Genomic DNA, 12344 nt, shown 5'->3' on the forward strand with positions numbered 1-12344 from the left:
TTTTTACGTCACACACCCGCCCAGCGTTCGCCCAGCCACGCCTGCGTTTTCCCTGGCACGCCTGCGTTTTTCTAAGCACTCCCTGAAAATGGTCAGTTGACACCCAGAAACGCCCCTTTCCTGTCAATCTTCCTGCGGCCGCCAGTGCGAATGAAAACGTCGCTAGAACCTGTGCAAAACCACAAAGGACTTTGTACCCGTACGTCGCGCGTGCGCATTGCGGTTCGTGCTCAGAAATGCCGTTTTCTACACTGATCGATGCGCTGCGAACAACGGCAGCTAGCGATGAACTCGGAATGACCCCCTTAATGGGGATTGTAAGGTTCGTTCCTGCAAGTGCCCCTTATCATCATTACTTCCCAACTGTCCTATTAGTCTGTACACTGAATGCAATTCTCATGTTTTATTCTAATCATGTTTTTCGGTGTATTTGAGATAACATTATAGCCCGGATAAGTGAGTGTCATACGGGCTGTAATCCTTTCCTCCCAGGCGGCATCACGTTCCGATGACCTGGATGTAACACAGTGTTTCATGTTTCAGTCCCATGCACAGTTGTGTGTTACATATGAACTACACACATGCTTGTTCTTACATAGATTTCTGTCTGTTTTACAGGAGAACTGTATGACCTGGATGCTGCATCCCTGCAAATTAAAGTTATTCATTATGTGAGTACTGGATAATATAAGCTATTCAGAGAACATACATGTGCTGTTACATAATAACAACCTATACATACATACATACATACATACATACATACATACAAGTACATGTGCTGTTACATAATAACAACCTATACATACATACATACATACATACATACATACATACATACATGAACATGTGCTGTTACATAATAACCTATACATACATACATACATACATACATGTACATGTGCTGTTACATAATAACAGCCTATACATACATACATACATACATACATACATACATACATGTACATGTGCTGTTACATAATAACCTATACATACATACATACATACATACATGTACATGTGCTGTTACATAATAACCTATACATACATACATACATACATACATACATACATGTACATGTGCTGTTACATAATAACAACCTATATATACATACATACATGTACATGTGATGTTACATAATAACAACCTATACATACATACATACATACATACATGTACATGTGCTGTTACATAGTAACAACCTACAACTTCTGAAAGTTCCATAAAAAGTTTTATTTCACATGTTTGCAACTAACAAACTGTGATTATTACACAGGCCGTGGTCGGGTAAAATCGTTTGTTGTGGGTATAAGACAATACATTAATTCATAATCTAGCGGCACAAGATAATAAAAATCAGAATAAGCGCAATTCTCAGCATTATTACCGATCACAATGTCTCTCTGTCGGCACCTCTTCCACGCGTGCAAATCCACAACAGCGCCTGAAACAAAACATACAGTGTTCAGGACGGGAACACAAAACCTACACATGGTAGCAGTGCCTAGATGTCATAGCGCCATAGGCAGGCCGTGTCTACTGCGACCTCACATCACTTCTACTGTCTCTCCTACCCCCTTCCCACCAGCACTTCTACTGTCTCTCCTACCCCCTTCCCACCATCACTTCTACTGTCTCTCCTACCCCCTTCCCACCAGCACTTCTACTGTCTCTCCTACCCCCCTTCCCACCAGCACTTCTACTGTCTCTCCTACCCCCCTTCCCACCAGCACTTCTACTGTCTCTCCTACCCCCTTCCCACCAGCACTTCTACTGTCTCTCCTACCCCCCTTCCCACCAGCACTTCTACTGTCTCTCCTACTCCCTTCCCACCAGCACTTCTACTGTCTCTCCTACCCCCCTTCCCACCAGCACTTCTACTGTCTCTCCTACCCCCCTTCCCACCAGCACTTCTACTGTCTCTCCTACCCCCTTCCCACCAGCATTTCTACTGTCTCTCCTACCCCCTTCCCACCAGCACTTCTACTGTCTCTCCTACTCCCTTCCCACCAGCACTTCTACTTTCTCTCCTACCCCCTTCCCACCAGCACTTCTACTGTCTCTCCTACCCCCCTTCCCACCATCACTTCTACTGTCTCTCCTACCCCCCTTCCCACCATCACTTCTACTGTCTCTCCTACACCCCTTCCCACCATCACTTCTACTGTCTCTCCTACACCCCTTCCCACCATCACTTCTACTGTCTCTCCTACACCCCTTCCCACCAGCACTTCTACTGTCTCTCCTACCACCTTCCCACCAGCACTTCTACTGTCTCTCCTACCCCCCTTCCCACCATCACTTCTACTGTCTCTCCTACCCCCCTTCCCACCATCACTTCTACTGTCTCTCCTACACCCCTTCCCACCAGCACTTCTACTTTCTCTCCACCCCCCTTCCCACCATCACTTCTACTGTCTCTCCTACCCCCCTTCCCACCATCACTTCTACTGTCTCTCCTACACCCCTTCCCACCAGCACTTCTACTGTCTCTCCTACCACCCTTCCCACCATCACTTCTACTGTCTCTCCTACCCCCCTTCCCACCAGCACTTCTACTGTCTCTCCTACCCCCTTCCCACCAGCACTTCTATTGTCTCTCCTACCCCCTTCCCACCAGCATTTCTACTGTCTCTCCTACCCCCTTCCCACCAGCACTTCTACTGTCTCTCCTACTCCCTTCCCACCAGCACTTCTACTGTCTCTCCTACCCCCTTCCCACCAACACTTCTACTGTCTCTCCTACCCCCCTTCCCACCAGCACTTCTACTGTCTCTCCTACTCCCTTCCCACCAGCACTTCTACTGTCTCTCCTACCCCCCTTCCCACCAGCACTTCTACTGTCTCTCCTACCCCCTTCCCACCAGCATTTCTACTGTCTCTCCTACCCCCTTCCCACCAGCACTTCTACTGTCTCTCCTACTCCCTTCCCACCAGCACTTCTACTTTCTCTCCTACCCCCTTCCCACCAGCACTTCTACTGTCTCTCCTACCCCCCTTCCCACCATCACTTCTACTGTCTCTCCTACCCCCCTTCCCACCATCACTTCTACTGTCTCTCCTACACCCCTTCCCACCATCACTTCTACTATCTCTCCTACACCCCTTCCCACCAGCACTTCTACTGTCTCTCCTACCCCCTTCCCACCAGCACTTCTACTGTCTCTCCTACCTCCCTTCCCACCATCACTTCTACTGTCTCTCCTACCCCCCTTCCCACCATCACTTCTACTGTCTCTCCTACACCCCTTCCCACCAGCACTTCTACTGTCTCTCCTACCCCCCTTCCCACCATCACTTCTACTGTCTCTCCTACCCCCCTTCCCACCATCACTTCTACTGTCTCTCCTACACCCCTTCCCACCAGCACTTCTACTGTCTCTCCTACCCCCCTTCCCACCATCACTTCTACTGTCTCTCCTACCCCCCTTCCCACCAGCACTTCTACTGTCTCTCCTACCCCCTTCCCACCAGCACTTCTATTGTCTCTCCTACCCCCTTCCCACCATCACTTCTACTGTCTCTCCTACCCCCCTTCCCACCATCACTTCTACTGTCTCTCCTACACCTCTTCCCACCATCACTTCTACTGTCTCTCCTACCCCCTTCCCACCAGCACTTCTACTGTCTCTCCTACCCCCCTTCCCACCATCACTTCTACTGTCTCTCCTACACCCCTTCCCACCAGCACTTCTACTGTCTCTCCTACCCCCTTCCCACCAGCACTTCTACTGTCTCTCCTACCCCCTTCCCACCAGCACTTCTACTGTCTCTCCTACCCCCCTTCCCACCATCACTTCTACTGTCTCTCCTACCCCCCTTCCCACCATCACTTCTACTGTCTCTCCTACCCCCCTTCCCACCAGCACTTCTACTGTCTCTCCTACCCCCCTTCCCACCAGCACTTCTACTGTCTCTCCTACTCCCTTCCCACCAGCACTTCTACTGTCTCTCCTACCCCCCTTCCCACCAGCACTTCTACTGTCTCTCCTACCCTCTTCCCACCAGCACTTCTACTGTCTCTCCTACCCCCTTCCCACCAGCACTTCTACTGTCTCTCCTACCCCCTTCCCACCAGCACTTCTACTGTCTCTCCTACCCCCTTCCCACCAGCACTTCTACTGTCTCTCCTACTCCCTTCCCACCAGCACTTCTACTTTCTCTCCTACCCCCTTCCCACCAGCACTTCTACTGTCTCTCCTACCCCCCTTCCCACCATCACTTCTACTGTCTCTCCTACCCCCCTTCCCACCATCACTTCTACTGTCTCTCCTACCCCCCTTCCCACCATCACTTCTACTGTCTCTCCTACCCCCCTTCCCACAATCACTTCTACTGTCTCTCCTACCCCCTTCCCACCAGCACTTCTACTGTCTCTCCTACCCACCTTCCCACCAGCACTTCTACTGTCTCTCCTACCCCCCTTCCCACCAGCACTTCTACTGTCTCTCCTACCCCCTTCCCACCAGCACTTCTATTGTCTCTCCTACCCCCTTCCCACCAGCACTTCTACTGTCTCTCCTACCCCCTTCCCACCAGCACTTCTACTGTCTCTCCTACCCCCTTCCCACCAGCATTTCTACTGTCTCTCCTACCCCCTTCCCACCAGCACTTCTACTGTCTCTCCTACCCCCTTCCCACCAGCACTTCTACTGTCTCTCCTACCCCCCTTCCCACCAGCACTTCTATTGTCTCTCCTACCCCCTTCCCACCAGCACTTCTACTGTCTCTCCTACCCCCTTCCCACCAGCACTTCTACTGTCTCTCCTACCCCCCTTCACCAGCACTTCTACTGTCTCTCCTACCCCCTTCCCACCAGCACTTCTACTGTCTCTCCTACCCCCTTCCCACCAGCACTTCTACTGTCTCTCCTACCCCCCTTCCCACCAGCACTTCTACTGTCTCTCCTACTCCCCTTCCCACCAGCACTTCTACTGTCTCTCCTACCCCCCTTCCCACCATCACTTCTACTGTCTCTCCTACCCCCTTCCCACCAGCACTTCTACTGTCTCTCCTACACCCCTTCCCACCAGCACTTCTACTGTCTCTCCTACCCCCCTTCCCACCAGCACTTCTACTGTCTCTCCTACCCCCCTTCCCACCAGCACTTCTACTGTCTCTCCTACCCCCCTTCCCACCAGCACTTCTACTGTCTCTCCTACCCCCTTCCCACCAGCACTTCTACTGTCTCTCCTACCCCCTTCCCACCAGCACTTCTGTAATTTTCCCTGCTCCCTTCCAGTGGCACTTCTACAAGCCTAAACTTACTGTATGCCATATGGATCAATGACCGGGAGCCATTGCTGCTTGGGCACATAGTGGGCACACATGCCAGTTTAGTCTTCAGCACTAGGTGCTCTTGGTGCAGCCTTGCAAGTTAGTATGGGGTAAAGTCACCTTGTATATTAGGTATATAAAAACATGATCTAGTTTTAGCATTTAAATCTTTACACTATTTCCCGTTCTCCTCTCTCACGCTGCATCCAACTGCGTCAATGAGAGACAGCTGCATAGATGGCACTGAGAAAGCAGAACGGCACTTCAGTATGTTATTATGCGGCCACTATCTCCATTCACTGTTCCTGGGTTGTTTCATTTATCGCCGGCCACCTTTCCCACGTCCCCTCATATAGAACACCACGTCTACCCCAGTCCTCTGCACCGCTTTAAACAACATACAGTATAACGCTCTGCGTACAATAGTTACTCAAGGCGGTATAAACCCTTCAGGGTACCCCAAGCAAATAAAGTTAAATATTACCTTGAACTTCCCAAGGAAAATGTCTTGTCATTCACAAAGTCTTTTAAAAGTAACCTGCAGAGGTCACATGACCCAAACCTGCGCTCATCATGTGACCCTCTCCCGCCATTTGACTGCTCTCTATATACAGCCGGTACCTGGGTATTACACGGTAGCATCATTCATGTAGAAAGCTTTCACAACACTTTTATCAAACTCTAAACTTCTCTTAAAGGTTGACGTCAGACCTGGCAGCCTCACCGCTTACCGAGGTGCTAATAACTGTTACAGGAGGCTGTGAAATGAAAGAAGTTAATTAGTAGCAGTAATCATTGTTAATTCAATGCTGAAATGTACAATTTCACTGGTAGTCTAAACACAGAGGGATTAACGGTGGCAAACAGTGACCCGAAGCCGCGTGGAAAGTGTTATTTGCTCTGAACCAATTACTGGAGATTAGGAATAATAACATATAATTCTGTTATCGAGTTAGCGGACTAACGTGATCACTGGAGGAGCAGACAGGTGTGTTACATGCCGCAGCGGCGCTGGAAAGTGCACTGTACACCATGATAATAATGTGCAGATGGAGCAGATCCGCCGTGCACCAGATTCCAGTATTGCACAGACATTCCTCTGCCACAGAAAAAGGAGGAACTCAGGCACGGCCTACTCCTGTACTGACCACTGTACTGTAGTGCCCCGGGTACCAGGTGCTGGGATATAATGATGTGTAGATCTGCCCTGTATCACCCTCCTCCTCTATCACACAGGACTGTAGTGCCCGGGTACCAGGTGCTGGGATATAATGATGTGCAGATCTGCCCTGTATCACCCTCCTCCTCTATCACACATGACTGTAGTGGCCGGGTACCAGGTGCTGGGATATAATGATGTGTAGATCTGCCCTGTATCACCCTCCTCCTCTATCACACAGGACTGTAGTGCCCAGGTACCAGGTGCTGGGATATAATGATGTGTAGATCTGCCCTGTATCACCCTCCTCCTCTATCACACAGGACTGTAGTGCCCGGGTACCAGGTGCTGGGATATAATGATGTATAGATCTGCCCTGTATCACCCTCCTCCTCTATCACACAGGACTGTAGTGCCCGGGTACCAGGTGCTGGGATATAATGATGTATAGATCTGCCCTGTATCACCCTCCTCCTCTATCACACATGACTGTAGTGGCCGGGTACCAGGTGCTGGGATATAATGATGTGTAGATCTGCCCTGTATCACCCTCCTCCTCTATCACACAGGACTGTAGTGCCCAGGTACCAGGTGCTGGGATATAATGATGTGTAGATCTGCCCTGTATCACCCTCCTCCTCTATCACACAGGACTGTAGTGCCCGGGTACCAGGTGCTGGGATATAATGATGTATAATTCTGCCCTGTATCACCCTCCTCCTCTATCACACAGGACTGTAGTGCCCCGGGTACCAGGTGCTGGGATATAATGATGTATAGATCTGCCCTGTATCACCCTCCTCCTCTATCACACAGGACTGTAGTGCCCGGGTACCAGGTGCTGGGATATAATGATGTGTAGATCTGCCCTGTATCACCCTCCTCCTCTATCACACATGACTGTAGTGCCCGGGTACCAGGTGCTGGGATATAATGATGTGTAGATCTGCCCTGTATCACCCTCCTCCTCTATCACACAGGACTGTAGTGCCCGGGTACCAGGTGCTGGGATATAATGATGTATAATTCTGCCCTGTATCACCCTCCTCCTCTATCACACAGGACTGTAGTGCCCGGGTACCAGGTGCTGGGATATAATGATGTATAATTCTGCCCTGTATTACCCTCCTCCTCTATCACACAGGACTGTAGTGCCCGGGTACCAGGTGCTGGGATATAATGATGTATAGATCTGCCCTGTATCACCCTCCTCCTCTATCACACAGGACTGTAGTGCCCGGGTACCAGGTGCTGGGATATAATGATGTGTAGATCTGCCCTGTATCACCCTCCTCCTCTATCACACAGGACTGTAGTGCCCGGGTACCAGGTGCTGGGATATAATGATGTGTAGATCTGCCCTGTATCACCCTCCTCCTCTATCACACAGGACTGTAGTGGCCGGGTACCAGGTGCTGGGATATAATGATGTGTAGATCTGCCCTGTATCACCCTCCTCCTCTATCACACAGGACTGTAGTGCCCAGGTACCAGGTGCTGGGATATAATGATGTGTAGATCTGCCCTGTATCACCCTCCTCCTCTATCACACAGGACTGTAGTGCCCGGGTACCAGGTGCTGGGATATAATGATGTATAATTCTGCCCTGTATCACCCTCCTCCTCTATCACACAGGACTGTAGTGCCCCGGGTACCAGGTGCTGGGATATAATGATGTATAGATCTGCCCTGTATCACCCTCCTCCTCTATCACACAGGACTGTAGTGCCCGGGTACCAGGTGCTGGGATATAATGATGTGTAGATCTGCCCTGTATCACCCTCCTCCTCTATCACACATGACTGTAGTGCCCGGGTACCAGGTGCTGGGATATAATGATGTGTAGATCTGCCCTGTATCACCCTCCTCCTCTATCACACAGGACTGTAGTGCCCGGGTACCAGGTGCTGGGATATAATGATGTATAATTCTGCCCTGTATCACCCTCCTCCTCTATCACACAGGACTGTAGTGCCCGGGTACCAGGTGCTGGGATATAATGATGTATAATTCTGCCCTGTATTACCCTCCTCCTCTATCACACAGGACTGTAGTGCCCGGGTACCAGGTGCTGGGATATAATGATGTATAGATCTGCCCTGTATCACCCTCCTCCTCTATCACACAGGACTGTAGTGCCCGGGTACCAGGTGCTGGGATATAATGATGTATAGATCTGCCCTGTATCACCCTCCTCCTCTATCACACAGGACTGTAGTGCCCGGGTACCAGGTGCTGGGATATAATGATGTATAGATCTGCCCTGTATCACCCTCCTCCTCTATCACACAGGACTGTAGTGCCCGGGTACCAGGTGCTGGGATATAATGATGTATAGATCTGCCCTATATCACCCTCCTCCTGTAGTGCCCGGGTACCAGGTGCTGGGATATAATGATGTATAGATCTGCCCTGTATCACCCTCCTCCTCTATCACACAGGACTGTAGTGCCCGGGTACCAGGTGCTGGGATATAATGATGTATAATTCTGCCCTGTATCACCCTCCTCCTCTATCACACAGGACTGTAGTGCCCGGGTACCAGGTGCTGGGATATAATGATGTATAATTCTGCCCTGTATCACCCTCCTCCTCTATCACACAGGACTGTAGTGCCCGGGTACCAGGTGCTGGGATATAATGATGTGTAGATCTGCCCTGTATCACCCTCCTCCTCTATCACACAGGACTGTAGTGCCCGGGTACCAGGTGCTGGGATATAATGATGTGTAGATCTGCCCTGTATCACCCTCCTCCTCTATCACACAGGACTGTAGTGCCCCGGGTACCAGGTGCTGGGATATAATGATGTGTAGATCTGCCCTGTGTCACCCTCCTCCTCTATCACACAGGACTGTAGTGCCCGGGTACCAGGTGCTGGGATATAATGATGTATAGATCTGCCCTGTATCACCCTCCTCCTATATCACACAGGACTGTATTGCCCGGGTACCAGGTGCTGGGATATAATGATGTGTAGATCTGCCCTGTATCACCCTCCTCCTCTATCACACAGGACTGTAGTGCCCGGGTACCAGGAGCTGGGATATAATGATGTATAATTCTGCCCTGTATCACCCTCCTCCTCTATCACACAGGACTGTAGTGCCCGGGTACCAGGTGCTGGGATATAATGATCTGTAGATCTGCCCTGTATCACCCTCCTCCTCTATCACACAGGACTGTAGTGCCCCGGGTACCAGCCTCTATCACACAGGACTGTAGTGCCCCGGGTACCAGGTGCTGGGATATAATGATGTGTAGATCTGCCCTGTATCACCCTCCTCCTCTATCACACAGGACTGTAGTGCCCGGGTACCAGGTGCTGGGATATAATGATGTGTAGATCTGCCCTGTATCACCCTCCTCCTCTATCACACAGGACTGTAGTGCCCGGGTACCAGGTGCTGGGATATAATGATGTGTAGATCTGCCCTGTATCACCCTCCTCCTCTATCACACAGGACTGTAGTGCCCGGGTACCAGGTGCTGGGATATAATGATGTATAGATCTGCACTGTATCACCCTCCTCCTCTATCACACAGGACTGTAGTGCCCGGGTACCAGGTGCTGGGATATAATGATGTATAGATCTGCCCTGTATCATCCTCCTCCTCTATCACACAGGACTGTAGTGCCCGGGTACCAGGTGCTGGGATATAATGATGTGTAGATCTGCCCTGTGTCACCCTCCTCCTCTATCACACAGGACTGTAGTGCCCAGGTACCAGGTGCTGGGATATAATGATGTATAGATCTGCCCTGTATCACCCTCCTCCTCTATCACACAGGACTGTAGTGCCCGGGTACCAGGTGCTGGGATATAATGATGTGTAGATCTGCCCTGTGTCACCCTCCTCCTCTATCACACAGGACTGTAGTGCCCAGGTACCAGGTGCTGGGATATAATGATGTGTAGATCTGCCCTGTATCACCCTCCTCCTCTATCACACAGGACTGTAGTGCCCGGGTACCAGGTGCTGGGATATAATGATGTATAGATCTGCCCTGTATCACCCTCCTCCTCTATCACACAGGACTGTAGTGCCCGGGTACCAGGTGCTGGGATATAATGATGTATAGATCTGCCCTATATCACCCTCCTCCTGTAGTGCCCGGGTACCAGGTGCTGGGATATAATGATGTATAGATCTGCCCTGTATCACCCTCCTCCTCTATCACACAGGACTGTAGTGCCCGGGTACCAGGTGCTGGGATATAATGATGTGTAGATCTGCCCTGTATCACCCTCCTCCTCTATCACACAGGACTGTAGTGCCCGGGTACCAGGTGCTGGGATATAATGATGTATAATTCTGCCCTGTATCACCCTCCTCCTCTATCACACAGGACTGTAGTGCCCGGGTACCAGGTGCTGGGATATAATGATGTATAATTCTGCCCTGTGTCACCCTCCTCCTCTATCACACAGTACTGTAGTGCCCGGGTACCAGGTGCTGGGATATAATGATGTATAATTCTGCCCTGTGTCACCCTCCTCCTCTATCACACAGGACTGTAGTGCCCGGGTACCAGGTGCTGGGATATAATGATGTGTAGATCTGCCCTGTATCACCCTCCTCCTCTATCACACAGGACTGTAGTGCCCGGGTACCAGGTGCTGGGATATAATGATGTATAGATCTGCCCTGTATCACCCTCCTCCTCTATCACACAGGACTGTAGTGCCCGGGTACCAGGTGCTGGGATATAATGATGTATAGATCTGCCCTGTATCACCCTCCTCCTCTATCACACAGGACTGTAGTGCCCGGGTACCAGGTGCTGGGATATAATGATGTGTAGATCTGCCCTGTATCACCCTCCTCCTCTATCACACAGGACTGTAGTGCCCGGGTACCAGGTGCTGGGATATAATGATGTGTAGATCTGCCCTGTATCACCCTCCTCCTCTATCACACAGGACTGTAGTGCCCGGGTACCCGGTGCTGGGATATAATGATGTGTAGATCTGCCCTGTATCACCCTCCTCCTCTATCACACAGGACTGTAGTGCCCGGGTACCAGGTGCTGGGATATAATGATGTGTAGATCTGCCCTGTGTCACCCTCCTCCTGTATCACACAGGACTGTAGTGCCCGGGTACCAGGTGCTGGGATATAATGATGTATAGATCTGCCCTGTATCACCCTCCTCCTCTATCACACAGGACTGTAGTGCCCGGGTACCAGGTGCTAGGATATAATGATGTATAGATCTGCCCTGTATCACCCTCCTCCTCTATCACACAGGACTGTAGTGCCCGGGTACCAGGTGCTGGGATATAATGATGTATAGATCTGCCCTGTATCACCCTCCTCCTCTATCACACAGGACTGTAGTGCCCGGGTACCAGGTGCTGGGATATAATGATGTGTAGATCAGCCCTGTATCACCCTCCTCCTCTCTCACATAGGACTGTAGTGCCCGGGTACCAGGTGCTTGGATATAATGATGTGTAGATCTGCCCTGTATCACCCTCCTCCTCTATCACACAGGACTGTAGTACCCGGGTACCAGGTGCTGGGATATAATGATGTGTAGATCTGCCCTGTATCACCCTCCTCCTCTATCACACAGGACTGTAGTGCCCGGGTACCAGGTGCTGGGATATAATGATGTGTAGATCTGCCCTGTGTCACCCTCCTCCTCTATCACACAGGACTGTAGTGCCCGGGTACCAGGTGCTGGGATATAATGATGTATAGATCTGCCCTGTATCACCCTCCTCCTCTATCACACAGGACTGTAGTGCCCGGGGTACCAGGTGCTGGGATATAATGATGTGTAGATCTGCCCTGTATCACCCTCCTCCTCTATCACACAGGACTGTAGTGCCCGGGTACCAGGTGCTGGGATATAATGATGTATAATTCTGCCCTGTATCACCCTCCTCCTCTATCAC

General features: G+C 50.7%; 1 protein-coding gene across 1 annotated transcript in view; it reads left to right on the forward strand.

The window, feature by feature from the left end:
- Positions 1–12344, forward strand: part of PDE2A (phosphodiesterase 2A) — an 859648-nt gene that overhangs the window by 716407 nt on the left and 130897 nt on the right. Inside the window, exon 9 of the mRNA XM_063950594.1 lies at positions 619–671. Coding sequence (XP_063806664.1) covers positions 619–671 — 53 coding nt within the window. The remainder of the gene's footprint in view (positions 1–618; positions 672–12344) is intronic.

Source organism: Pseudophryne corroboree, chromosome 2 (assembly GCF_028390025.1).
Source record: "Pseudophryne corroboree isolate aPseCor3 chromosome 2, aPseCor3.hap2, whole genome shotgun sequence".
Classification (NCBI taxonomy): Eukaryota; Metazoa; Chordata; class Amphibia; order Anura; family Myobatrachidae; genus Pseudophryne; species Pseudophryne corroboree.